Source organism: Serpula lacrymans (assembly GCF_000218685.1).
Source record: "Serpula lacrymans var. lacrymans S7.9 unplaced genomic scaffold SERLAscaffold_10, whole genome shotgun sequence".
NCBI lineage: Eukaryota > Fungi > Basidiomycota > Agaricomycetes > Boletales > Serpulaceae > Serpula > Serpula lacrymans.
The window spans coordinates 1521854-1548946 of NW_006763299.1; the positions used below are offsets into that span (position 1 = coordinate 1521854).

At 46.0% G+C, this 27093-nt stretch overlaps 13 protein-coding genes across 13 annotated transcripts; 10 read left to right on the top strand and 3 right to left on the bottom strand.

The window, feature by feature from the left end:
* Window positions 1–1481: 1481 nt before the first annotated feature.
* Window positions 1482–2522, top strand: SERLADRAFT_357315 (uncharacterized protein; the record flags this gene model as incomplete). The annotated part of the gene is made up of 6 exons (XM_007321021.1): window positions 1482–1637; window positions 1689–1791; window positions 1850–1960; window positions 2016–2158; window positions 2215–2275; window positions 2330–2522. The coding sequence occupies 6 exons, from the start codon at window positions 1486–1488 to the stop codon at window positions 2402–2404; spliced, it is 645 nt and encodes a 214-aa protein (XP_007321083.1).
* Window positions 2523–2597: 75 nt separating this feature from the next.
* Window positions 2598–4121, top strand: SERLADRAFT_473522 (uncharacterized protein; the record flags this gene model as incomplete). Its single annotated transcript, XM_007321022.1, has 2 exons — window positions 2598–3459; window positions 3517–4121. The coding sequence occupies 2 exons, from the start codon at window positions 2694–2696 to the stop codon at window positions 3972–3974; spliced, it is 1224 nt and encodes a 407-aa protein (XP_007321084.1).
* Window positions 4122–4248: 127 nt separating this feature from the next.
* Window positions 4249–5353, top strand: SERLADRAFT_473529 (uncharacterized protein; the record flags this gene model as incomplete). Its single annotated transcript, XM_007321023.1, has 4 exons — window positions 4249–4650; window positions 4707–4864; window positions 4915–5128; window positions 5185–5353. The coding sequence occupies 4 exons, from the start codon at window positions 4422–4424 to the stop codon at window positions 5247–5249; spliced, it is 666 nt and encodes a 221-aa protein (XP_007321085.1).
* Window positions 5354–5361: 8 nt separating this feature from the next.
* Window positions 5362–6346, bottom strand: SERLADRAFT_416975 (uncharacterized protein; the record flags this gene model as incomplete). The annotated part of the gene is made up of 2 exons (XM_007321024.1): window positions 5362–5664; window positions 5717–6346. 2 exons carry the CDS (start codon window positions 6344–6346, stop codon window positions 5362–5364), a joined length of 933 nt encoding a protein of 310 aa, XP_007321086.1.
* Window positions 6347–7156: 810 nt separating this feature from the next.
* Window positions 7157–8523, top strand: SERLADRAFT_416976 (uncharacterized protein; the record flags this gene model as incomplete). Its single annotated transcript, XM_007321025.1, has 8 exons — window positions 7157–7217; window positions 7283–7352; window positions 7552–7682; window positions 7736–7901; window positions 7951–8093; window positions 8152–8215; window positions 8278–8305; window positions 8356–8523. 8 exons carry the CDS (start codon window positions 7157–7159, stop codon window positions 8521–8523), a joined length of 831 nt encoding a protein of 276 aa, XP_007321087.1.
* Window positions 8524–10375: 1852 nt separating this feature from the next.
* Window positions 10376–11779, bottom strand: SERLADRAFT_362741 (uncharacterized protein; the record flags this gene model as incomplete). The annotated part of the gene is made up of 4 exons (XM_007321026.1): window positions 10376–10551; window positions 10609–11156; window positions 11210–11401; window positions 11458–11779. 3 exons carry the CDS (start codon window positions 11720–11722, stop codon window positions 10615–10617), a joined length of 999 nt encoding a protein of 332 aa, XP_007321088.1.
* A 3392-nt stretch (window positions 11780–15171) lies between these two features.
* On the top strand, window positions 15172–15723 carry SERLADRAFT_395956 (uncharacterized protein; the record flags this gene model as incomplete). The annotated part of the gene is made up of 3 exons (XM_007321027.1): window positions 15172–15387; window positions 15444–15634; window positions 15685–15723. The coding sequence occupies 3 exons, from the start codon at window positions 15183–15185 to the stop codon at window positions 15703–15705; spliced, it is 417 nt and encodes a 138-aa protein (XP_007321089.1).
* A 73-nt stretch (window positions 15724–15796) lies between these two features.
* SERLADRAFT_371994 (uncharacterized protein) lies at window positions 15797–16504 on the top strand (the record flags this gene model as incomplete). Its single annotated transcript, XM_007321028.1, has 2 exons — window positions 15797–16178; window positions 16320–16504. The coding sequence occupies 2 exons, from the start codon at window positions 15797–15799 to the stop codon at window positions 16502–16504; spliced, it is 567 nt and encodes a 188-aa protein (XP_007321090.1).
* A 184-nt stretch (window positions 16505–16688) lies between these two features.
* Window positions 16689–19753, top strand: SERLADRAFT_473539 (uncharacterized protein; the record flags this gene model as incomplete). The annotated part of the gene is given in 17 exon segments (XM_007321029.1): window positions 16689–16790; window positions 16841–16865; window positions 16975–17028; window positions 17089–17416; window positions 17484–17619; window positions 17674–17778; window positions 17832–17913; window positions 17965–18052; window positions 18103–18204; window positions 18257–18275; window positions 18335–18383; window positions 18439–18548; window positions 18599–18683; window positions 18745–18901; window positions 18963–19082; window positions 19102–19179; window positions 19232–19753. 17 exon segments carry the CDS (start codon window positions 16715–16717, stop codon window positions 19277–19279), a joined length of 1662 nt encoding a protein of 553 aa, XP_007321091.1.
* SERLADRAFT_341452 (uncharacterized protein) lies at window positions 19686–21332 on the bottom strand (the record flags this gene model as incomplete). The annotated part of the gene is made up of 5 exons (XM_007321030.1): window positions 19686–19814; window positions 19881–20006; window positions 20065–20644; window positions 20698–20912; window positions 21114–21332. Coding segments are annotated over 5 exons (1269 nt in total), but the record flags the coding sequence as incomplete, so codon positions are not given.
* Window positions 21333–21555: 223 nt separating this feature from the next.
* On the top strand, window positions 21556–22011 carry SERLADRAFT_473545 (uncharacterized protein; the record flags this gene model as incomplete). The annotated part of the gene is made up of 2 exons (XM_007321031.1): window positions 21556–21792; window positions 21844–22011. Coding segments are annotated over 2 exons (225 nt in total).
* Window positions 22012–22395: 384 nt separating this feature from the next.
* SERLADRAFT_451392 (putative urea transporter) lies at window positions 22396–26280 on the top strand (the record flags this gene model as incomplete). Its single annotated transcript, XM_007321032.1, has 22 exons — window positions 22396–22433; window positions 22484–22661; window positions 22711–22731; window positions 22783–22805; window positions 22852–22913; window positions 22978–22993; window positions 23047–23143; window positions 23191–23281; window positions 23337–23517; window positions 23576–23757; window positions 23881–23912; window positions 23968–24051; window positions 24103–24227; window positions 24283–24336; window positions 24472–24589; window positions 24645–24721; window positions 24798–24943; window positions 24997–25101; window positions 25149–25215; window positions 25294–25460; window positions 25518–25590; window positions 25640–26280. The coding sequence occupies 21 exons, from the start codon at window positions 22593–22595 to the stop codon at window positions 25770–25772; spliced, it is 1923 nt and encodes a 640-aa protein (XP_007321094.1).
* SERLADRAFT_473547 (uncharacterized protein) lies at window positions 26280–27072 on the top strand (the record flags this gene model as incomplete). Its single annotated transcript, XM_007321033.1, has 2 exons — window positions 26280–26444; window positions 26507–27072. A coding segment is annotated over one exon (480 nt), but the record flags the coding sequence as incomplete, so codon positions are not given.
* Between the last annotated feature and the right edge of the window lie 21 nt (window positions 27073–27093).

Below are 27093 nucleotides of genomic sequence, written 5' to 3' on the forward strand. Positions count from 1 at the left end.
TACTCAATGCAGTGAGTAATATCAATCATCAATACTGTAGACATTTGGATTTGATTTCACACATTTCAATTGACAGGATCTTGCTTGTAGTGTCGTTTGGTCATCAACAACTGGGGCTGCCTTCGCGCTTGTGGTATCAATATTATTATGGTAAGCATTTTGTTTCTCTTTTCATTACCTCACATTCACATGCCTCGATTTCCAGATTTCTGTCAGGACCAGAACTCACGAGGAACAAGTCATTTTTGACGACAATTGTCACAAATTGATTTTTGTTTTAACTAAGTGCTTCTACATTTTTGCTGTTACCTTACAGTTGTAGTTGTATACTTGTAGTGTCCTCCTGATTGATAAATATAACCTGACTTTTTTACTTAATTTCCATGCCTTTCGTTTGTGTGATTTGGGGATATCCGAGTCAGCCAAACTGTAAAGATACTAATGATGGCACTTCAGTCATGATCAAGATAATATTAGCCATGATCCGGCTGAGATGAATTATCAGCACTAACAAGGAAACTGCTAGACCAAGCCTGTCTGGCCTGTTGCTATCTGCCTGGTTGTGCTGGTCGCGCTGGTCATACTGGTCACGCTGGTTGCACTGGTTGCGCTGATTGGACTGGTTTGAGTGGTCTGTCGCACATGTCATATATGGTCTCATAAATGAGACTAGGTATCTAATGATGGTTGATCTTACTAGGGCGTAATTTCGATCATGACTTACAAGGCATTGTTGCAACGTTTTGATTCTTTTAAGGCTACCTAAAATCTAACGACCTGAAGTGGCCATTCTAGACCTTGTATGGGAAAATGGATTTTTCCGACAAAAGTCACGCACATGGAAGGAACTCGCTCAATAATTCAGGTGCTAGGAAAGTTGGAGTAAGTAGTAAGAATATATAGAACTGCTATGGGTTGAGTTGTTGAGGAAAAATGACAGTGGAACATATGTTTTCAGAAATGTCCAAATAGCCCCCCCCATCCGAACTGACGGTTAACGACAGTACACCACGGGCATGGAAGGGTTCCAGCTGTTACGATAACACAATTTCCGGACATCTCCTGTCCTTTTATTCTCCGCTTTAACTTTATACTTTAAGTGCCACGCGGCATTTCCCTTTCTCGCGCCGCGTTGCCTTTCTTTTACTTTTAGACTTAAACTCTCTCACGCAGTGGAGCTGGCCATACGGGCTAGACCCTATGACATCATCAGCCACTGCCTTCATCAACTGTATAGTACACATGTACAAACAACCTGTAGTAGTATATATACCCCAATAGATCCAGGAGACTCCTCAGCGAGTCCTCCTGTTGTATACCAACAAACTCTCTGCAGCTTAAGGGGTAACCACTCCCTCTACATCTTCCTTATAGTGTGTTCTTGTGTGCGCCAGAGTAACTAACTCTTGGTTGTTACACCAGCCAAGCCGGGAGAGGTGTGATTCACACACAAACATCATAATTTCAGCCACCTCAATGGCCTTCATGTCCACCCTGTCACTCGACGAAGAAGTCCGGCTTTACACTAATAACTCAGAACGCGAAAAATACAATCTCTTAGGGACACTATATGGTATCGTGGTAGCGCTCGACTATCTGGAACGAGCGTATGTCCGTGACTCTATAACTGCCGCTGAGTATGCTGTCTGTTACCTCGATGGTTTTGTGCTAAGGGATACCGTTAAGAGATATTCTCCAGCATGCACGCGTCTGTTATCACAGTACATGACGATGTTAAAGCTCGTCAAAGATGAAGTTCCCTCCATAGACGAATTCATGAGTCGCTATCGAGTAAGCCCCTTGCCAGCTTCGTCCGCAAATACAAATCATATAAAATTAACTGGTGAAGATGGACAATCCTGCGGCTTTGCACAGAATTAAAGTTGGAGTTCCTGCAACAGTCGAGCACTCGAGTGAAGCAGGACCGGAAACAGGGAAATGGATCGCTGAAACAACCCAGGTATGCCTTTTGACCGTCCCAGTCTACTAATTTCCCTGATTTTCTGCTTGCATAGAACTTTATTACCTTCATGGATGCTCTCAAGTTACGCCTACGAGCCAAAGATCAACTGCATCCAATACTGCAGGAACTCGTAACAGGATATGCTCGATTTAAAGGGAGTAAGGACTGGGAAGGCAGAAGTAGGATGGTTGGATGGTAATCAAAGTCTCTATCACGAATCAACATCAAAGTCTAAAGTTGCTGTTGTACAGGCTTATCACTCTCAATGGTATGAAAGCATCTGAAGAGATCACGGAAGAGCAATCTCGTCAAGTAATCCAACTTTCCTATCCTGTGCTGGTCGAGTAGCTAACAGCGTCTACACAGCTGCTATTCGACGTCGACCACGCATATGCTGAATTTTTCCGCAGTCTTAGTGGTGGAAAGGATCCTGGAGCCTGAGGTTCTTGTAATCGATGCTATTATCCTGCATAATATCACTCGCATTAGATGTAGCACAATGTTTCTGTATTGTTAAAATATATTGGAAGGCGGTGTATTGTGAGTGTACAAAACCTAACCTTACTGAGTCGAATACTACCTGCGGAGTCTCGCTTGTTTACCACAGCCCGTAGTTGCTGCGCTCAGGCTTATTGCTGTACCATTTGTCGTCTTTTATTCTGTTCTCTGTGTGTCTCTGCTACCAGTTTTCCTGTTTCTATAGTTTTATGAACTTCTATTTCGCCTTGCGATGTCTACCATGAAATCTTCCTCCAATCCATTCCTCTCTCCACCCATTTCCACCAATCCCACTGGTGCTTCAGGGTTTTCAGCTTCTATGGAAGGACCCTCTAGTTCTTCTGGACAGCCCCCCGTCCAACGTACTCCAGAGCCAGAGCCAAGGTCGCGGTCGGATTCGTTAGGAATCGAGGAAGACATGCCACCAGCCTATACCCCTTCCGCTGATATACATCAGGGCGAGTCAACCGTTGACGTTGGCCCGCGAAGACCATTCCAGCCACCCCCACAGCATCCACAGCAAAACCCGAATCAGCACATCGCTCTCCAAGGGACTGGCTGGTCCCAGCCCCAACAATCCTTCCAACAGCCCCCTCCCACAATCTCTTACGCTCCCCCTCCGACTGCCTCCCGCTTTTCGGGTCATGCAAGTTATCATCAAAGGAATATCAGCCTAGGATCTCGTCGTCAAGGTGGTCTCCTATCGAGAGCCCTTACGGAGATTGTTCGAGACGTAGTTGACGTGATATCTGGTGTACCTGAAAATCGACCATATCAGCAACAACAGGGATACGTCCCTGCCAATGCTTATGCAACACCTTATCCTCCATCTACTGCTCACAGAAGTTCTTCTTCAAGAGACCTTTCTACCCGGAGACCGCAGCCTGCCAGTAACGTCCCAGACGATGGGACTCCTACAACGACCCCTGTACCTGGTCATCCACTCCTGCGGGACGGAATGTTATTGGTGTACACACATGGATATATTTGCGTAAAGTGTCAGTATCATTTATCTGTGCTCTTAATAAATCGCTCACCTGAATTTACACGTGTAGGTCGTAACACCGGTTATAAAAATTATGATCCTTCACACCCTTGCCGGAAATGTTGGGATAAATTTGGCAAATCTTATACGGGTGCCTTGACCTACACCCCATGGTCCAATAATCCATCATCTACTAGCACCAGTCGCAATTCGTTTCAGCGTCCTCTCCCATCATTTACCCCGCCTCACATGTCTACTTCATCTTCTCGCAGTGTATCTTCTGCATATCCTCCACCGCAGAATGACCATCATCAACAATCATATAATCAACAGCAGCAGCAATATTATGCTTATAACCCCGTAGCGGGCTTACATCCGCCCCCTGGTGCTATCACTGTCAAACCGGGAGATCCCCGTCTTGGAGGGTGTATTTGTTGGAGATGTGGCGGTTTGGGAAGTTTATCTGTTTTGATAATCGACGTACGCCCCTGTCCTGTTTGTGCCGGCACCGGTAGAGTGCCCCAGTAGAGGATGTTGGGGTGTTTATGATCGCAGAGCGGTGTTGCCAGGGCACAGTAGTATTTAGCGAACATCTACCCTCTTCAACTTATTTTTCGAATGTAAATGTTAATACGGACTATGTTATTTTTTTGAATGTGCAGTTCAGTTAGACTTGACAGTTTGCCCCATACGCTGAGCGCCCCTTCCACGGGTGTGACACATGTGTACGGGCCCGATATAGTAGATAAACAATATAAACTGTCACAAACCGACTCAAATTGGTGTCGGAGTTGTAAAATCCGTTGGTCGTTCGTTGCAGACAATGGTAATTTTCAAAAGCCTAGCTCACCTCTCCTGAAAGTTTCCACCATCCTAGACGTCGGCTCTGCGTTAAGTTTTATAGAAGTCTTCAAGAACCACCAGAACTACGAATTTCCTCTATCTGCAGTTGTTACTTCAAGCTTTGGATCCCAAATGGCCAGCCCATCTGTTGCCCTCTCTCAAACCAGAACGCGAATTTTGGACTTTGCGAAACCTCACAAAAGCGAAGCAGCTGTTCGTTTGCGTACGAGCACAGCAGGAATTGCCATATTGCTATTGGTGATGAATCTCTCACCATTGCCATCCTTATGGACGTGTTTTGGTGTCGTTTTGTCTCAGAATTCATCGGCCACATCTTGGTGGTTTTATCTGTGTTCAGCAGGTATGTACCTGTTAATACGATTGTTTATTCTGCGCTTATCATTCAATATGCTATAGAATTAGCGCTATTGAGTCTCTTCGCTCTGAACGTCCTACAGGCTGGTTACGCGCTGAAATATCCTCGTGCACCGCTGCCACCTCTTCAGTCGCCTGCGAAAGCAAATTATATCTCTCCCGTCAGCCAGAAGAAGCGTCTGCGAACTTTTACTCCTAATGTATGTTGACACCTAATGACAGAAGTATTACTAACTTTGGCATATGTTAGACCTCCCCGCAATTACAAAAATCTTTCTCATCCTCTTACATTTCCTCTCCTATCTCTACCCCTTCGCGTACTTTGCACTACACGATGCCATCATCTCCGTCTCCTTTCAACACTCCATTGAACTCATCTTCGATATCGATACCTCCATCGCCATCGCCAGTAATAGCATCACCTCTCGCAGCTTATCGAGGACGACACTCTGCTTCTGTAGGGCGTATGTACTTCTTATACTTCTCATTGATCGCAGACTGATGGAACGGTTTTTTAAAGATGCTTTTGATGGTTCAATTTTAAGTCGGCTCAATCACGATTCAGAAGATGACGAAGACGAATAAAGACGTACCTCTTTTCTATTCGAATTTACCTAGCAATGTGATACAGGATTTGCGCATGATCTAGCATGCTATCTATTGACCCACTTTAAAGGGACACGCTTGAGCCAGAATGTTACAGATGCAAGTTTCCGCTAGTGGTCACTATCGCTTTCCCTCTCAGCTTCACAATGCCCCTCTCTTTCTCCCATCTGACCAAAAGGTCTCCCCCCCGAGGGCTAACTTGTTTTACACGCAAGTCTTGACCTTCTTGATGTGTTTTGGTTGACCAATAAGGTGTAAGGAGACAGTGCGCAGTTCCGCAGACAGGATCCTCTGGAAGACCTGCTAATGGTGCAAACATGCGCGAGACGAAGACAGTGTCCGAGTTCGGTGTAGCCCTGGTCAAAATATTGACAACACGCGGGAACGTTCCTTTCTGAGGGTTATCTTAGACTAGCGACAAGGAGAATGTGATAGATGACACTGACCAAGGCCTCCGTGTCAACCTTTGCTCCGTCTAACGTTTCTTTCTCGTCTAGCACAATCAGAACATATCTATCCAGCGCACCGACCCCTTGTCCGATAAATTTGACCACTACATCTGATTTACCCAATGCCTTGCCGACTATCTGGGTCAAGCGTTGCTTTTCATCAGGCGAGACTTCTTCTACCACATTATCCTGTAATTCTAATTCAAACCATTCTCCTTGTGTCGCTGCTCCCGCGCCATTCAAGAGTATGCCAGCAGACAATACAGTACCATTCATATTCCGAAATTTCAGAATATCTTTTATATGTTTTTGGCCCGGCATGTACCCGTCGCAGATGGCTTTAGTCGCAGCAAGGAGGCCGTGGCCACACAATGGTGCTTCTAGCTCAGGCGTAAAGAACCGTACGTTAAGGATGCCATCATCAGCGTCTGGAGAAGGAGGTGCAACGAATACTACTATAGGCTGGTTGAAGCTGTGTGCGATTTTCTGCAAAGCCGACGACGAGATATCGATCGACGTTTGACTCGACTGTGGCAAAAATACGATGACAGCCGGATTGCCGCCAAAAGAATCGTCGGAAAATGCGTTGACGATAACAAAAGGAGTTCTGCAGTTGTTGACAGACATGCCAGTGGAGAAAGGCTTTGAAATGGAATGTTATCAAACCCCCATATATACCCAATTAAGCGCTTTGACGTTTGGATGACTCACTTACCGAAGCCACCACCGAATGACCGGTTACGCTATACGTCGCGTTGTTCCTATACGCATGGTGTTCTACGAAAGTGTTCCAAGTTGAGCAGGTCAGTACTTAAGCTTATTACTGCAGTCTTTACCTCAGTCCGCTCAAAGAACGCGTCAATTGCAAATTCGCAACTGTTCTTGACCTGGGAACACCAGAAGTTTCCATAATGGGGAAACACGGTACGGTCATCGGCGCATTCCTCAGGACTGCTACTTTTTTGGTATGATATTTCGTCTTTCTTCTCAGTTTACTGTGCTTCGAGCTATTACCGGCCACTCAGTGGCATTGCGACCAAATTTTCTAGTCGCGAGATCACAACATTGATGCCGTCCAGGTTCGGATCTATCTCGCAACAGATGCAGGTTTGGTTATTTTTGTAGAATGCCGGCAATGCGGGAAATATATTCAACGAAAGTATAATCAGACTAAGTTCAGCCAATCAACAAATAGGCTGTTGTCTCTAGGCCCCGCGGCTTGGACGTGCGCTACTTTATAATATGTTTTTCGGCACCTCTATAGGACCCTGCTGGTCAATATAAATCTTGCTGCTTGGAAATCTACTGTCGAGCGAATCCCATCCTTTCATTGCCCCATATAACACCCATATATTACTACTGGCAGGACTTTCCGCGTAGACTGCACCTCCGTCTTGGACAAGAATCCTTCCACTCTATTCCACTCCCAAGCGGGCGATGTGCAGTGAAGCCATACTCAGGCAAGTTTGGGTAGTGCGTCTCACAAGTTATAATGCATGTAAGTCCATTATGCGCTGCAGGCAGCTTAATAATTATGGAGGTACTGATCTCGACGCTTATTAGATGCCGTATTGACAGTGATGGTCTGGGACCTCCTTTTGACCATCGAGGATGAAATCGAGTACATATGGTCGTGAGTGATATATTACTGTGTTCTCTCGTTTCTCCATTTATTGCTCTAATACTTCCTCTTACGGTTTGTTTCCAGAAAGCCAGGTTCTTCATACTACAAATGGGTGTATATATTCTGCAGATACGTTCCACTGATCTGTCAGATGCAAGTAGTTGCATTCTTTGACCTTCTCTTCTTTTTCACTTATCCGTACCCCTAGTTACAACATATTCTTCGTCTCGTGGATGGTCGCTGGAGTTGCAATTCACCACTGTAAAGCTTGGATCATATATCAGAGTGTAGTGGTGCAAATGATGTTGGTGCTTGTGGATGGATTGCTTATGACGAGAGGTGCGTAATTTGCAAACATATCGTGCGTCATGTTTCTTGATGTTCGTGAGTAGTTTACGCGCTGTGGAATGGTAGTCGAAAGATAGCTACTATACTGACAACGGAACTCATCATCGAAATCAGCTGCATGTGCACCAGCACATTTTTCATAATGTCTGACTTTCGCCCGGGTCCCATGTGTCTCTTCGATAGGGCTCCCCCACAAATTATATATTTTTCGTGAGTCTTTACTTTTACTTTATCGCCCTTGCTGACGATTGGAACATAGAGTTTCAGCAGCTGTGACTCAGATTACCCTGGTGGTCCTCACGGGGTGGAAACAGTTCACTGCCTCACGTTACGGTTGGGGCCGAACGCCGCTTGTGTCCCTAGTGTTGAGGGATGGGAGCTTTACAGCCATTGTAAACCTTAGTGAGTACGTCTTCAATAATAAGTACATGCGTTACTGAGCGCGAAGTCGAAACGATAGCCATATTTTGTTTTCCACTAATGAATATTCTCCTGGAGATAGATACAAATGATATTATCTTTTAGTAAGTGAAAGCTGTTTTTGCGTCTGCCTGTCTCACCGTATGACTGCTATGACTGCCCTTAGTTGGCTCTTATCTATTCTTTCGATTTGTGTGAGTGTCACATGGTTCAAGTCGATTTCATTTATTGTATTCACTTGCAGAAGCAGGGCTGCAGGCTTATCCTAAACATACATCGTCTTTCTTCCACTGGATTTACCGGGGAAAACGATGACGACGACGCTTTCGCGTTAACAAGCATGTTTAGTTTTCTCGGTGTCAGTGACTCAGACTCAAAGCATTCTTCTACACAATCTTCTTCTTCAAGTTAAAGCTGGGTTTATATCGTTCATATGTAATTGTCCTCGATCTACAAGTCACGTACTCCTGCGCAAGCGACGGTTCTACCTACACTCGTTATACTAATAATTATGATATCTGGACACTGAGTTATGACTGTCAAGTCTGACGTGGCCAGCTCGCTCCGAGTCTGTTTAGCAGAAGCCGATAAAATTACACCGAGTTATAAGCTTAAGCATACTACTGTAGGCCCATTGCCATTTGACGACGCTCAATTTGATTTTCAAGCACCTAGATCCTCAGACTTGCCATCAAGTTTGCTTCTAGCCCGACGGAACGAAGATCAGACCACAACGCCAGGAGTTGGGTCCGGTTTTCTAGTAGTCTTGATCTGTGGAGGTTGTTGTTTCAAGTCAAATAGAAGATAGTACTAATAATTACATGTCATGGGTTCACACCTGCGTGCGTAGCCCTTTGAAAGCCACAAGTACGTGCGAACTTGAAGTGCATCCGATGATCGATCGACTTGCGCATTTTGCAACCTTAGGTTACACAATGGTAGTCAAAAGACGCCCTGCGTATGAAAAGCTTATGGGTCATCGAATCCCAGAATTAATGATCGGCTATTAGATTTGTCCCAGCTTCCAGGAACTTGCACAACTTGGGTCGGCACTGTCGGGATCTAACCAACTCCAGTGTCATAATATATGATACATAATGGTTATTTCCATTGACTCATCTCCTAGAGCCGTTGCCCTTGTACATAAAAGAAGGAGTGGAGCTTCCGTGATCGATGGCGACGTCGGAAGACATTGCACATTGTCACACAGAGGATATTTACAACAACAGCGCCGATAGGATGATGGGCCACAGTCATAATAATGTTACCGTTGCGTAGAACGACCGTGCATCTCAGCAAAGCATTGCGGCCAAGTATCATCTTGAGATTCTTCTTTTCCAGGAATCTCTCTCCAGAAATAGTCGTGTCCGCTCCAATCATCCAGGTTGTGCAAAGGAACTCTTGATCTGCGCATGTCTAGAAAGCGCAGCTATCGGTAGTAGGGTGATGCACCTGGCACCTATTTCAGATGAGGCTGTATCGCCCTTTAATCATTGATTCAGGTCAATGTGGCATCGATCATAGAATACTTGCAGTAACGATGGTAGCCACGATGTGCCGCCATCACCCCTTGTGAATGTTATCCAGACAGGCAACCGACATCATTCAAATTGTCATATACCGCCATCGGTCCGTTGCCTTCTGTGAACTTCTTCGCAAGGGCTGGTCTGCATTTTGATCGGCCCTATGCAACCTGAGATTATTGAAAGCTATCATAATCACGGCTCCGAATCATCTCTGACATTCAAGTTATATTAACGTCAACAGTAGCCATTTGACAAAAATAATGGCAAAGCAAATACCATTTCACCATGGGCTCTAACATAATGCTGCAGTGCATCTCACGACACAAAATCGGCAAATCGCGACTCGTTCTTACATCGAGGGGGTAAACCGTTACTTTCTGCCCAACTAGGCTTGATAGAGCATATTGCTGTTTGGACTTCATTCCTGATGTTATGCGTGAACTCGAAAATTTTCGTGTGGTGGTTATAGCATTGCAAAATGTTTGGGACACGAACGGCGCTAATGTTCACTAGATGGAGACTTACAAACTACCGCCAAGGCAGTTCGCTTGCAGTAGTTTGATCCATATTCACAGCAGTACGTCTTGCGGGTGGGCAGCTCCAAATGGTTCCACTAAATTCTTCTAACATTGGAAGCACACCTATATACACGCATCAAGCGGTAAACACATACGTGTTGTGGCCCAGGAGATGGTGATCAACATTATCATCCATTCTGGGGTGGGATGAGGCCATAATCTCATGTGTTATGCCCTAATCTCCTGTACAGCGAGAGAATGATTGTGATGGAAGCAAGGAAGCGCACTCTACATCGGCTGGTAGGGGTCTTTGCATGAGGGAGTTAACCGTCGGGCCCGATGGCGACACTTCAAGGAAGCGAGTAATGTGCAAATAGGCTGCACACCGTATATAAACTGCGAACAGCAATTCAGCCAGAACGCACGCCGTAATATCCCGCATTAGACACCAACCTGTGTCTAGAACAAGTCGGATTGTCCATCCACAAGTCCGCCGAAGTAGCATGTCAACGCTTTCAGTTTCGAACCCATCCACTCTTCTTCAACCTCCACCATCTCAGGCGCTTTGTCACTACCGCCCGATACAGTCGGTATAAGGAGGCCAGATATTTCATCGAGAGAAGTATTGCGAGGTAAGAAGAATGCGATATTGCATGTGATTCTTCTGGTAAGCTTGAATAATTCGCTACCGTGAACAGGCTGTATAGATGCAAGACTATATTCTGGATATGTCTCCGCTAGTTCATGCTCGGATAGGTCGTCGCTTTTAGATTTATGAGCAGGATCTGATAAAGGCGACGCGGAAAGATACGACGGACCGCCCCATGGCGGGCTGAGAAAGACGACATCAATCTTGCGACTTTTGTTAGGTTGAAAAAGATATGTGCGAGCAAATGACAAGTAGTCGGCAAGGATAAACTCGATGCGGTCGGCAACGCCATAAATCACTGCATTATGGCGAGCTAAAGCCAGTCTGATAGGTGATGTATCTAAGGCGATAACTCATCGGGGAATGCATTAGCATGATGGATCACCATAGAAATGAATGACATACCCCTCTCGCAGGTTTTTGCAAACGCGATAGCGTTGCCTCCTACACCACAGAATGCATCGAGTATCGTATCGCACCGACATCGTTCTGCAATCTGGTCGGCGATGCGTTCGGGAGTGACACTATACCACCCCTCCTCGTCTAACAGACAGCCTTCTTCGTATAGTGAGAAATATCGTTTTCTTTGAGAAAAGTCTGAGTACATACGTAAGCAGGAAAATAAAAATAAATGTCTATATTTCTAGACGTACATTTTTGCAAGTGATCTGGAACATCACGAGCATTTGTGTAGTGGGGAGTAAGGCCTGTGGCATCGTATTTCTCATATCCAGCACCTAGCAACCCCACCTTGCGCTTCTTGCTCTGCGGTCGATCCTCTCGTTGTACTTCAGGTCGACTTCCTTCGAGCACGTTAATGGGCCCATGTCCGTTACCCTTTGCTGTATCTCCCGAATCTTTGAATGCTACGGCCACAAAACTGGACAGACCAGAAAGGTTGGAACGCTTTTTCCCCATATCAACCTTTAGCAATTACTTATAGACTGTGATTGCCAGTACCAAAAGTTCTTTGTCGGAGTTCGAACAAATATCTTTCGTCGCCGCGTCGCGTCGAGCCAGACACGGTTCCGTCGTCGTTTAGCCCAGCGTGTAGGTGCAGTGTTTTTTCTTTTGAGGTCTGTGTATGCGCTTGCTTATACGCACACAGTCTACTTTCTTTCCACCTTGACAGCCAACCAGGGCGAAACAGGCCTTTAATGTCCATTCATGGATCCTTTAGAACACTCTGAACCTACCAGTGCCAGTGGGGACGGTGTTGGTGTGCACGTTTTCCAGGACGATATACCCGCATATGCAAGAGCTTGGGGAGCATCAGTGCGACGTCCAACAACGTTGCCAAAGCTTTGGGATGTTACCGTCGACCGCCATGTTATCTTTGAGATCGATTCTAGCGCAAATCCTACGCAAACAACGATGAAGTACATCGTTCCCAAGAAATGCGTCAACTGCAAGGAGTCTAAACGCACTTGTTCGAGGACTAGGCCAACCTGTATCTCCTGTCAAAACCTCAAAGAACAATGCCAAACAGATGACAAGTTGTGGGATTCACTTCCCAGCCTCCGTATACCTAAAAGTAGTTCAAAAGATACCTCCTCCAATACTACCGAGCTTCCAAGTGCCGACAATGGACACGAGCCGCGAACACTCCTAGGAGAGGCTACATTCATTACAACTAGGGTTGATCTTACCGCACCCTCGTCTCCATTTCGTCCGGATATCGTGTCTTCTGAAGGAGAACAATTTCTGCGAGAGAATCAAATATCAAAAGGCGAATTCTCAACATGCAAGTACGGTACCTCCAGTGCCCTGTCGCGATCCCGCCCAATCTCATTATCCTCGCCACCATTGGATAATATAGATATCATAACTGATGAACTCGAATATCCCCAAGATAACGATGGCGTCCGAAGCACCGCGCAATCTATTGTCCCTAACGATCCATATGTTTCAGATCACATCTCTCTCCCGCAACTTGAAGAAACGCTATTGAACAATAGAGTGTTTCAAACAGGAGTCTGTTCCCAACCAAATGAGTGCCAAGATCCTCAACGTGAAGGCTTGGCTGGCATGGTTTTTGTTGCTCCTACCTTATTTACCACGGGCGATAGATCCCAAGTTGTCAGTTCTGATGTCAACAACCAAGAGAATACTGCCCCGATCTCTTCGCAAGTAGATTCATCAATGTTCGACGGTGTAGGCCCTCAGCTTTCGATTCCAAATCAGGAGAGTGGGGTATCGCTCACCATCCCATTCCCAATGCAAAAGTCTAGCTCTGGAAAGAAGCGCAGCCTGCGGAAGAAGGCAAAATCTAAGCCACCTTCACTGGCCAAAAAGTCTGGAAAAGCCACTAAACTAGGCTTCCAGTCGAAGGAGAAGCGGGCTTCCCCAAAATCTGCCTCGTCAAAAATTCTGGAGCCAGAAAGTCAACCCGGAGAGGTGATTAGTGTGCCATGTGTGTGTTCTTCACTCCTCTTCATCGTTATTATCTTTATCTTTGCGCCTACAGCCGCCGTTTCCTGTAAGAAAACGGACCTGCGTTGGACCTTCGTAAAATACAGCTATGACAGCCGCAGTTCTAACAGTGACGCTGGCCCTCCTGCCCCTCAAGAACAGGTTCCTGTTGGGTTAAGACCTCGTGTTTGGACAGGTGTAAGAAGACCATTAATTTTCAAAGTCACCTTGTCTATTTACGCAGTTAGGACAGAGCCGCAAAGATCTATTAACTATATTTCCCGAGTTCTCCAAATCACCTACAGGGCTTGCTTGGTTATATTCTGAAACGCCGATGCTCCTCTTGGAGAACTCTGCCTTTGATAGTTCCTGGGACGGAGATATTAATATCAAATTATCAACGTTAGTTTTACCTTGTATTTATCCCATACAAGCCAGTGAACAAGTTTTCTCATAGGACCTGGGACTTTTCTTGCGACGAGTCTGATCTCGAACCAATTGCCCAGAATATCCCACCAAACCAACCACCCGTATCGGATATCCTGGTTCGTTGTGATGCGGAGGACGAGACTATAACTTCGCTCGGTTCTTTGGAGTATCCTCCGGGGGACGCACTGTCAACATCTGATGAAGCGCAGAATGGTAATCGAATGCAGGAACCACTTGAAGACCATACGGGGAATGTATCTGGAGGTATTTCTGTCGGAGACGACCCTGATATGTACTGCTTAAATCGCGGGATGTTTTTATTCTCTTCAACCGCAGAGACATTCGGTAGCTCAAAGGATCTCACTCTTACTAAAGCGCCTAATGAATATGTCTATCATACAACTTTAGATCAGCCTGTAGGCCATTCCCAGGACGTGCAAAGCGCCTCACCAACCGTGAATCCACTCCCCAAGCACCCCGACGCCTGTGGCCCCGATCTCAATCCGTCTTCGTGCGAGACTCAGCAGAATGCTGCCGTCAGCCGACTTGATTCGTGTGTTTTAGACGTAAATGCAGTCCATGGCTATGATGTAGTCCTCGATGCCTATCAATCAGTCATACCATCCCAGTTCCCAGTTGGGCACGCCTTTTCTTCTACGCCTGATCACAGCGGCTCTTGTTTCACAGCACAACATCATTTAGGCATGCATCTTTCTCTTTCATGCAGGTTCAACACTTATAGTTTATGAAGCAAAGATAGGTGCAAATTCTCCGTCCGAGCCTCCAGTAGAACAAGTTGGATCCAAGAAATCGATTAGCTCACGCCTCCCGGAGAAGAAACCCCCAGAGATTGAAGTCCTTCTCGGCTTGCAGTCTCTCGAAATGCCGTTGGTCGTAATAGCATCTCGTACATGTGCACTGATGCCTGCCAGTTTACATTCACAATATGCCTACTCGTATCTGGGGTTTTTCTTTGTATCTAACGTGCGAGTCCGTCTGTTCTCGCGGTATATTCCTCGTTTTGTGCCTGATTTTTTGTAGCTAGAGATCCTCGAATGTTCAAGCGATCACTCTCTCACCGGCATCAATGGTCGGGTAACATGGTCATTGACACTCGATTGGGCACCTGGTGGGGAAGAACTGCTCATAGGAAGCGACGCACCACTCCCTTGGTGGATATCCCCTGCTTCATCAGACGGCAAACTACCGGACAAGGGAACGTCCCATCATAGAGACCTGAGCAGTCAGTACACCAGTTATCTACCTCTGGATCTCTTAGCATCCTCCACGCCGAGTGAGCCATTTCCCAGAGGCTGGTTCTGCAAGGAGTGTGGTATGCTGAATGAACAAAGGTTTTTTCGACACAAAATATGCGGTAACTCGACTTGCAAGGTAAGGGGGACAACTATGCGCAGCCGCACTCTTTACAGTACGCTTACTGAACATATGACAGTCGGTGGCCAGTGACCAGTCGACCATAGGTTACGTTGAAAATTTGTATACCATCCGAGAAACTCAGCAAAACCTTCCGATCCTGATGCCACTCGATTCCGCTCCCGAATGCGTTGAAATCATTGTGACGAAATGGATGGACGGCATGGATGTTTACCGGTATGGAATCAATGAGAATGTTGCCATCAAACACATCTCTACTTGTAATTACGAAGACCTACAAGAAGAACCCACTCGACTACTCGAATATATCCAGGCGCATGTGCCTCTCTTACGAGAAGATTCTTCTTGTAAGTTTTCCAAGCCATGCTTTGCCTGCGACACAGTTTCTGAAACGTATGTTTAGCGCCTTATTTCACCCTCATGGCCACAAAACCTCCAGTGGATAATACAAGAGCTGTTTCATGGGAGGATGTACCAGTTTTACTACATGCACGAGACTTGATTCAACACTATGTTCAAGTCTACGATGAAGACGAGTCATTCTCAATCGATTCACTACTTACTCAGGCATGGGTTCGAAGTGGTTCCAGAAAGGTCAGTCCTTAGCCCCTCTATCAGCACCATTGTGTTTTTAATCGGTTCTAGGGGAAAGTGTTCAGGGCTAAAACATTCAGCATAGTCATTTTTTGTTTGGGATCTGATGTAGATCTGAGGTTTGTACCGAAAACCGGATTTTGGGCGGAAGCAGCACCCGAGATGAACTCTGCTATGGAAGGCGTTGTTTCTTCACGAGAATCATTTCACGAAGCAGACCAAAGAATTGGAATGTTCCATAACGGCATCGGAAACGACAGCAGACAAAGAGAACCCACTTACGAGCATCCCCCTGCTTCGCCGATAGACCGCGAGACTTTAGCGCAGGATACAACCATGGAGACGGCCAATGGAGACGGCACTGAGCCCGTTGCAGCCATATCTTCCCACAAAGATGTGTTAGTGACCTCTGGTCAAAACGCAGGACAAGACGAGTTACCTTTGGCAGGAGGAAGGAAAGGTCAGCTGAAACAGCAAACGGACCTTGCGGTTACTTTGGTGCATGGTGATGCTCTGATACTTCAAGGTGATGACTTTGAGGAAAGTTGTTTTCCTTTTGCACTTTACGCTTGCTGATGTGACGACTGTTGCTCCGGTTTTAGTGTCAGATTAAGCGGTCAGGCACTACAATACGTATGTACTCAAGTATTTAGCTTTTGTGCATGCAGCTAATTCACTGTCTCAGTTCTGATTGGCACTCAAGCTGCAGCAGCAAGTGATGGAGACATGTCATGCGGAGGGCCAGAACTAGGGCAATCGATTCCGAGTTCTTCTTGGAATCCACTGGGAATTTCGCGCGTTAGCGAAGACGTAGAAATTGAAGAACCTCCAGATGCTACTGACCCGTTGACGGCACTGTTTGACATGTAGTTTGCATGTAGTAGTAGATGTGTAAAAGTATCGAGCCTTGCTTGATAGCACTCTTTGTTCTCCTCTCTTTGTGTATTTTGCCATGAATGTTTGAATAAATGCAAGTAACGTCACCCATCAGGTTAATTCTACAGAAGGCTAAGCTGGCTTTTTCCATATTGACACGGGACGAGCGCTTTCGTCTGAACCAACCTTAACAAATTCTCTGACATGACTACAACTGCTGAAAACATTCCTGCAGAGGAACCTCCTGCTTCAATTTCTGTGGATCAGCAATGGGGCAGAGGTAAGCGAAATTATATATTAAATTAATGATTTACTGAGTGTTTGCGTCAGTCCTCATTTGTGGTGGAACAGACTGGTAAGAGTTAAATTCATCACTATGTGGACACTTTCAGGTTTTGACTTGTGAACACATATCTAAACACTTCCTGGACTGCATCTTCTCGTCGAATTTGAACAATAACCAGGCCAAAGCTGGGTCGCAAAGAGCGGGGAGGCAAGAGTGAAAAGGACGAATCCGAGTGTGTTTCACTTCCAACTTGACCGCGTCGTGAACTGAACTTCACCTCACTGGGCACTAGGAATCCAGACCTTCTCGAGCCCCACATTCTTCGCTCCCTTAGCAATGTAAAAATATCATCAATACACGCGTCTTGTTGTGGATGTCACTTCATCGCCATTGACACTGACGGAGCAGCGTGGATGTTTGGGCGCAATGGACCTTCGGCCCCCCTCGGGGTCACTGGTGTTGACGCGATCTCTGAAAAGGTGCCCAGAAGGTTACGGGCCAGTGATTTGGGTGCACCCGAATATGCGAAGTTTGTGGATGCTGCTTGTGGGAGGGGTCACTCGTTGTTGGTAGACAGCGAAGGTCAAGTATGGTCGGCAGGTATAAACAACCATGGTCAGGCAAGTCGTTATCATTACTGCCCAGCTTTTTGTCCATGCTTATTGTATGCACTCCACATCCACATAGTGCGGACATTCTGTCTGCGCCCAGGTATCAACGTTCAAGCTAGTTGATGGGCCTTTTCATAACGGCGCAAGGGAACGCGTTATTAAGGCTGCAGCAGGCATAACCTTTTCTGTCGTTCTCACCGAAAGTGGCAAAGGTAAGTAATTGGCTTCGTTGATTTTTATTGCAGAGACTGAAATCACTCTGGCAGTATTTACCTTTGGAAGTGGTGAAAAAGGACAGCTGGGAAATGGAAGGACAGGGGAGCACATTGTCACTGGTAACAAAACCGCGTATGATATCGAAGTTGAGCCTAGTTGCGTACCTCGCTGTCTTTCGGTTATCACTGTCCTAATTTGCTCTCATAAGTCCGAGTAAGAGGCCTCGATGACAAAAAAATAGTACAAATTTCGTGTGGTCAGCAACACACCGTCGCCCTTGATTCTCAGGGGTGTGTGCATATCATAACTTATAACGTTTTGAGCTCATCATATTAAACCAGTCTTGTGTACGTTTGGGGCTACAACGGGTATTGTCGACTCGGTTTGGGAAACCAACAGGACGTACTCATTCCGAAGATTGTTCCTCAGGTTGAGTTCTTCTTTACGTTATTTTTGTTGCGCTTCTAATCGTCAACCAGTTTGCCGGGCCCAATGAAGCGACGATGGGCGCCCATGTCTTTGCTGGCCCCTCGAATACAGCTATCATTGATAACCAAAAAATGTACTGGATGGCTGGCAAGGTATGCGGAATGTCAGATTAGGTTGTAGCTCATGCACTAAATGATTATGTAGTGGAAGAATAGTGGCGAAGGTATTGTGGATTTCAATGTATAATCTTGTATTGGCTCATCGTGCATCATTCACAACCAGGATCTTCTGGGTCGCCATACTCGTCCTTCCGCTTCATGCAAGACATAATGTCGGATTATCTTTACCTTTAAATCTGCTCAAGTTTGACTGACTTTGTACCTCAGGGCATGCAAGATGTCAAACGCTAGCTGCGGAGGAGTTACTCATTTCGCATTGACGGATGACGATGATGGTGGCACCATGACTGTGGCATGGGGGCAGAATGCCGCCAATGGTATGAGATTTATTTTAGTTGTGATATTTCTATTTCTGAAATGTTGTCAGGTGAGCTGGGCCTTGGTCCTGATGAGCCGAAAAGTGCCACAAAGCCTACCCGTCACCAACCTCTGAGCGGAATTCAGGTTTTCAGGTGAGTAGTAGTGCATGAACTGACTGCCTTTGACTGTGACCGTATCCCCACGATTCTTCAGCATAGCAGCGGGCCAGAACACAACCCTTTTCTTAGCGAAACCCAATTCAAAGCTTTCCGATCTACCTCGTCACCCTGTTGAAGTCGAAGCCCCTGATTTATGTGTAGTGTGTGAAAAGGATAACGGAGACGACGACCCTGCTTTGGAATGCGACAAGGTGATCACAATTGTTGTGTAGTGTCTTGCTAGTCTCACATTTCTGATCCCTGTATCTCTAGTGCGACCATCCGTATCATTTAGGCTGTCTTAAACCTCCCCTATCTGCAATACCAGAAGGTGAATGGTTCTGTCCTAAATGTGTTAGTGACCAGGCTGCGCTTTCAGGTCCTTCCAAGAACGTGAAACACAAGGGCAAAGGGAAAACCGAAGAGGGTGCCCAGGCTGAATCCAAACACGCGGGGAAGCGAAAGGCGCCTTCCGCCACGAAGGAAGGATGTAGGTGCTTTTTTTCTTTGGCAGTGAATGCGGTCTAAATCGGTACATCTAGCGTCAAAGCGCAAAAAGTAACTCTAAAGGGTTACATATGGACGAGTAATCTGTACCCAAACAGACACCATATTTTATTTTAACTATTTCTTGGATTTTCTGGGTGTCATGGGAAAACATGTTAACAAATAACAATGGAAAATATTTCACGGGGTTCACTTCGAATATGCTGGAAACGATAACATCTCGAGAAAGCACAATGAGGCATTACAGGGCCAATAAGGATGATGAATAAAAGCTATATATAGTATCAATAGTCCACTACAGAACGGAGTCTCGAGGTAGTGGTAGTGTCAGATGTCATCGGCCCAGATTTTCAAGATTATCCAGACAATCCCAAGACTGCTCAGGATAACAATAGCAAATCCTCCTGCTACGAAACCCATCAGTTCCCATGGGAAACTGTTATCGGGTATCAGAGGACGTATGCCTGAGGCCTCTATACGAGCTGTCTCAATTTCCTTTATTCGCTTTTCTTCAACTTGTACGATAGCAGTGCGTTTGTCGAGCGGGTCGTATGGTGACTGACCGGCTGGGGCAAGCGTAACGAATGAAGGGTAGTGCTGCTCACACCATTGTTCGATCTGCCAAGTACGATAGATCAGTACCAGAATATGTAAACATAGCAAAGCTAGGACATAGAAACATACTTTACAACAGGTCACAGATAGTCGTAGGAAATTAGGATCCTGCGGCTTAGCTTTGGAATGGATTTTGCGAGCGTAATCTCGGAATACCAGAGCAACCTCTCGGGGGTTAGTCGAACGCATGATAAGCTGGTGGGATAAAATTAGTAAAACAATAACTGTCAAAACCAGACGTGTGGAAACATACCTTTGCGGCCTCTGCTTTGCGTATTTTGATGTTCCTCTGGAACATTTCAGGATTCATGAAGCATAAGGACAGTGTTGCCATAGCCATGGTCACAGGGATTGCACAGAAAATAAATATGCTCTGGTTCTTGAGTAATTTCAAATAATCCAGCGAGTCCGTGGCATGTCGTAGCGCGTCCAAGACCATGCCACTTTGTATCCATGTCGCATGTTCCACGTCACCCTTCTCATACAAATCCTTCATTTCTTCAAATCCGTACTTGGCCCATAATTCACGAGGCCAGAAGAACCGCCGGTCGTCGACGTCTTCACGGAAATCACGGATAATGTTTGTTTTCTGCAAGAGTAAACCCATAGAGTTTGCTAGCTCGAGCTGGTCACATAGCCACGGTGCTTCTTTACCGGTCGCTGACCAAATACGAGTGACACCCTCTCCAACAAGGCCTGCGACGTAGTGGCAATAGAGATCATATTCTGCGACAGTCTCAAGGTAGACTGTAGACGTCGTAGCGGCTTTGTGAGCATAATCGGCCATGCCATTTTCCATTTTTTGGCAAATGTCCATAATGACTGCCTTATACCTGAATACCGTAGGGTTAGACGAATGCACAACGATAGCACTCTGGGGACCTACTCAGGTTTGAGCATGTTGGTTTCGATGACGACGGTGTCATATTCAATAAGCAGTTGTCTATCCTTCTCGTCTGGACCACTGTCTTTGAAATTCCAGCCAGGGGTAATTGCCTTTTCGTGGAACGAGCGAAGGAGTGGTTGCTTCACCTCATCAGAGATGGTCATATCATCTTCAATGGTATCCAAGCCGCGGAGTACTAGATAATATATGCAAATCTAAAAGACAAGCCGGTCAGCAGTTGCAAGAGAGTGGACATAACACATGTAAGTGAGTTGGGAAAAAAAAAACCATGTAAAAAACCACTACACTACAACATCTCCCTCGTGGTCTAAGCGAGATGCATAGTTGTGTGGGCGCAGGTAAACACGCAAGAGGGCTCTCGCGTACGCATTTGGCACAAAAATGTGAACACTTACTATCCTGGCCAGGTCGCCGTCCAATTCCTTGATGACAGCAGCAAAACTTCTGCTTGTCAAATCCAAAAGCTCCCAACAGCGCCGCATAGTCGGTCTGTCCCATCCTGACGTCGGGTGCTCTTGCTGAGCAGTGATGTCGCGTTTCTGTTCATGAAAGATGTAGAACTGAACGAGAGTCCTGAATTCGGTGGGATGCGTCAAGAGCAAAGTGAGCATAGACAGAGTCTTGTTCATGGCTGTAGTGGACAAGAAGCAAAATGGGACTACAGTATTGAGACTGCTCTGAACCCCGAATTAACCAAAATTTAGACGGTCGTACGATGGCATGATTCGCATCAAATACTGTACGGACCTCCGAACCTACCCCACGGTCCACCGCATCACGTGATACGGGTCCACCGGTCTCTGCCCTTTCCCGCCCACGCTCTCGCCTCTCACTCTCATCGCTGTGCGCAATGGACGAGTCCCTCCGACCTCCTGTACGTTTACAGGCCATCTCAGCCACCACCATCTCTCTCAAAAGTGCAAATGCCAGCGTCAATGACTTTCTAGCAGATTTCCAAAGCCGCAGCACTCCTTCAAAGGGAGGAGACACTACCATTACCGCTCAGTTGCAGAAATTGAGCGATGCTCTACAGGAAAGACGGACGAGAGATAGAAAGATGCAGGAATCTACATGGTATTTCTTTGCACTCCTGCCCTTTAGTATCAGGAGCTTAACCCCACCAAGATTGAAATCTCCCATAGACCATCCTTGTCCTTATGCACTATTGTAGTTGGCAGTGAAGAATAGCGAGCACGTTTTGTATACGAACATCTCGTACCTAGCGCTGTGCCTGAACTGATTGTTGTACTCACACTCATCTCGCCTAGCTAAAGCGGTTGAGCAGATTCGTCGTTCAAAAAGGACATAGACTCTACATTTCCGCCAGCGTTTAAAAAATTTGAATCAACACTGTGACACATGACTAGACGGACACGTATCAAACAGGCCGAACGTATACCCTAGACATATAGGGGACCATGGTGGTATCTTATCGGTTATCATGTAAGTAGATGTCCTTGTATTTTTTTCTCTCGTACACTGACTAATGGCCCAATCTTCATAGGCGTTAAAACTAGACCCTATCGATGCTGTCAAAATGATAACATGATTATTCGCTATCTCTTGAGATATTCTTAGACCATTAAACTGTAACCTAGAGTTCTGCTGCCATATACACTTAAATGCGTTGGCTTCAGCTTAAGTCGATTACTGCAAGTTGTGGTTCTTTTCTCCTATGTCTCAGCCAATTTCTTCTGAATTCAGGCCACTGCTTGGTAAGTGCCATTCTCTCTCTCCATTTGTACGATCTCTTAACGGTCTACAGACCAAAGTGTCGGATATGGGGTTGTAGTTGGTATGCCATCTTAGATATCGACCCATCGGACTCCTGAAAAAATATCTCTGCAGGAGTGGGATTCTTCTTCGCATTTGTCATGCTGGTTTTGACCAGCTTGCAATCAAAATTCTCAAGATTTGCACCTAGTTCTTCTGAAGAATTCACAGTGAGTAATCCCGCCCTTGATGTCTGCTCGCTATTGAACCTCTGTTCAGAGTGCTTCCAGAAGCGTCAAGGTGATAGTCTCACTGTTGTGTATCAACTGAAAAACTCACCTCAGGACTAAGCCTGGACTAGTGTGCTGTGGCATGTTCGTATTGGAGCTTTGTCTTTGAACGAAGACTAATGTTACACAGTGTTAGCGCGTGGACATGGAGTGCAACTCTACTGCAGTCCAGTACTGTCGCCTATACTCTTGGTCAGTGGAGTGATCCATATCGAAATATTTATTTGGTCGATATGCTGATGATGAGAGTATATAGGTGTTAGTGGTCCCTGGTGAGCCATATCTCCATCTTAATAAATCTCTGTACTCACATGGTCTTTTGAAGGTGGTACGGTGCTGGTGGGTCTATACAAGTGGCCATGTTTGGCATGGTTGCAGCGAAGGTAAAAATGAACGCCAACGGAGCTCATACGTTCCTTGAAGTATGTCGTTCATCCTACAGGCAATAACATCGCTGAGCACGATTCAGATTGTCAAGGCCCGTTTCGGCACGGCAACGCATCTGCTTTTTACTGTCTATGCTTTTATATGCATCTTGGTTGTATGTGGATCATTGCTCTGTATGCGATCTCGTTCACGACACTTCGAGCTTTAATTCACCTACTTCATTTACAGTGGGAGGTGCTGCGACTGTGAACGCACTGACCGGGATGAATACAATTGCAGCGTGCTTCCTTCTCCCTATAGGTATCGCGGTTTATGTTGTCTTCGGTGGTTTACGCGCAACATTTATCTGCGATTGGACTCATACCATCATTCTCTTCATCATTATATACATCTTTTTGTTTCGCGCCTTGTAGGTCGTCTCATCGTATCCTGCCCATCGCGATGATTGAACGCTCTATCACTTGTAGTGGGACGTCTCCAGAAATAGGCAGTGTACCTCGAATGTACGAATTGCTCGTACAGGCTGCTGTGGATACGCCAGTTTCAGGGAACGAGAATGGAAGTTATTTGACCTTGAAGTCAAACCAAGGGCTTGTATTTGGTGCGGCGTCGCTGTTATCCGGTTTTGCTGGGGTTTTCTGTGATCAGGGTTGGTCATCTCACATGGGGCGCCTACTTCTGAACTCATGATTATGACAGGATATTGGCAACGAGCGAGTAATGGGTTGTACTAGACTATCGCAAATACTGATGATTTGCACTTAGGCCATAGCTAGCCATCCCAGTGGGACAACTAAGGCCTACGTGAGTTTTCCGTCTGTATATGTTTTTCGATTGAAACCATGTCGTTATTCTGAAGATGTTGGGCGGAATATCCTGGTTTGCCGTTCCCTGGGCATTTGGCTCCTGTCTTGGCCTGAGCGCTCGTGCACTACAAACGAACGTGGGTAGTTCTTACTCGGTTATATCGCTCGTAATTGATGAAACGATGCAGCCCCTTTTCCCTACTTATCCTGCTCCCCTCTCGGCTGAACAAACCAGTGCAGGGCTTGCTGCTGCTGCCGCGGCTTCCGTTCTCATGGGCAAGGGCGGTGCCATAGCATTATTGCTCGTCGTATTGTCAGTATTCTCGTTCTGGTGTGATAATCCCATTGATGTGATGCCTGTATCTCAGCATGGCTGTCACATCGGCGGCTAGTTCAGAACTGATAGCTGTGTCGAGCATAGTGTAAGTGAATTTTTCATCCACTTGGTTACCCAGATGCTAAACATCAACTTTTGTTATCTTGGGCAGATCTTACGAGTCAGTTGGTGTTTCCTTGCTTTGACTGGAAGCTCACTTATGAGCGTTTGATGGATCCAGTATATACCGAACTTATTGGCGTCCACAAGCTACTGGTGCAGAAATTGTGCGAGTTTCTCACTATTTCATCTGTATATGGGCAATATGGATGGGCTGCTGGGGTACTATCGTAAGTTGTGTACCCTCCGAGTCTTTGTGTAAGTTCAGTCCCTTAACGCTAATGATGTCCACAGCTTAATAAAGCCAACATCGATCTTGGTTGGGTAAGATATACAGTTATATTCGCCGTGATGACTGCTAACTGTTCCTTGTTTGTTCATAGCTTTACTATGTCCAGTGCGTTGTTCGTCGCTTCTAAGATACTATGTTCATCACGATTAATTCAGAGGAGTCGTTCTGAGCTCCGCGGTCATTCCGATCGTGCTTACTGTGCTGTGGTCTAAACTTACACGTGCTGGTGTTCTCTGTGGCTCTGTAATTGGCGCTTGTCTCGGTATGCTGGCCTGGATGATTGGGTGTTGGAAGATATATGGCAAGCTTACATCTACGATTAATGACCTTTCCTTTCATAACGAGCATATTCAGGTACAATAAACATCACCAACTTAGCAGAGCCTTATTCTGCTGTTTGTAGCGGTTTGACTGGGGTGCTAACCTCAGGGCTCATCACAGTATTCGTATCATTGATGAGTGAGTTTTTTCATCAGGGCTTTTTATTAGACTGAGCTTCCGACCAGGGCCCAGCAAATATGATTTTGCTGGAACGAGAGCAATTGCGTTGCTTGATGCACCGAGCGGTGGCATGTGTGAGACAGCTGATATTAAGGGCACCGTTAAGGACGTACACACGCTTCAAGGTCCAATACCAAAAACTGCAAACAGCGTGTCGGATTTAGAGAAGCTTGGACCAGACCTGGATACCAAGAGTAGAGTCTGTATCTCAGCGGAAGCCGTCGTTGAAAATAGTCCAAGCAGAGATGTGTTACAACAAATATTCCAGCGGGCCGCATGGTACTCGTTCGCGATGTCTGCTATAGTTATTATCGTCGGTATGGCTTTACTTTTACTGTTTTCAGACTTAAAGTCTGAACTGACCCCGATGATAGTTCCTATTCCGATGTTCTTTTCTCGCTATATCTTCAGTGAACGTTTTTTCGCGTTCTGGGTGGCTTGTTCGATGTGAGTCTCGTTTTGTGTTACAAGATGACCCATGTTGAGCTTTTGTTAGCGTGTGGGTCTTTCTCAGTGGCTCTTTCTGCATCATTTTACCTCTCTGGGAATCGAGGGTGGAAATGACTGCAATAATGAGTGAAGGTTTTATGTCTTTGAAGAACCTGGTCTATTCGCGATCAAACAAATGATGACAGTAACGCATCTGTTGATCAAGGTCATGAGCGTCAGGGTTCCATTAAGAGATGACGAAGAAATGGAAATGTATGTTTGGCTAGGGGCAGTGGCGATTTGCTAAATAGAAAAGTCGAGATGTACGTCTCCCCAGGGCCTGTAAATATAATCCTACACACATGATCTTGTTGACTGAAAGGTATGACCACGATCAATAGATCTATGTTTCCAAAGTAGTCGAGAGTAGTCGATAACAGTTTGATAGCTGTGCCTTGACCTGCACGTGTACAGCCTCCATAACCCCAGCCAATGTGATCAGATGTGATTATGACCGTGTTCCCCGAAATTGGAATAAGTGCATCTATTTTATGGTAACATCATGATGTTTGGTTCGTACTACGCCGTAAATACTCTGATAGTGTATCGCCCGGTGGTACTGCTATTGGGAAGCATCATCAGAGACAACAGCCTTACGAACAGATTTTGGCATGGTGAGTACTTGGATTCCTTTTTCTCTCTCCAACAATCGTAACTGTTTGAAACTTGCAGCTGACCGCTCTGTAGAACTTCAATGATCAGATCCCCTTGCCATTGCAACCCGAATTGCAGCCAGTACAAACTAGGATGGGACCTAACGTGCTATATTTATGGCCTCAGCCTCCACTCCACTAATACAAATGCTCTCACAAGTGGGACTTTCATCTTTACACTGTATTTTTCATTCCTCACCAAGTTTTTCTTTCTGTCGCAGCTTTGCTTTCCTGTTCCTGTGTTTTCACATTGTTCATCATTTGTCAGGTTAGAAAGACTCGAGCTCAAGTTAAAAAACGAACTCCATGCGTTTCTTCCCCTTTTCCCTTCAAGTTTTCCGTCGGGGCATGAGCGGTGATAGTACTTCAAGGCCTACCATCCTCTTTCCAGAGGTTGAATATGTCGCGCCCGTAGGCGACTGGGCACATCGTGTGCAAGCCCATCCAGACAGCCTACGTTGTCGCATTCGTAAGATCGTTCACTGCAAATCGAAATCTTCGTCAAACCACGAGTTTCTTCTCGTTCACGTTCGCCAGCCCTCCCGAACCAAGGCCGTTCTGCTGGTCGAGCGGGTAGCTAGTTTCACAGACTCGGATAGCTCGTCTATACTATCTGATGACGACTCATCGTACGATCAACATACTCACATAAACCCTGTCCTCGCCTCAATATCCGTGTCTTTACCCGCTCGCGATCGGGTGAGGATATCACACGACGGTACCACCAGTTCTTTGGCGTCTCAGCCCTTCGTGAAACTCCACACACTTTCCTTCCCAAAATCATCATCATCTCCATCTGTTGCACACT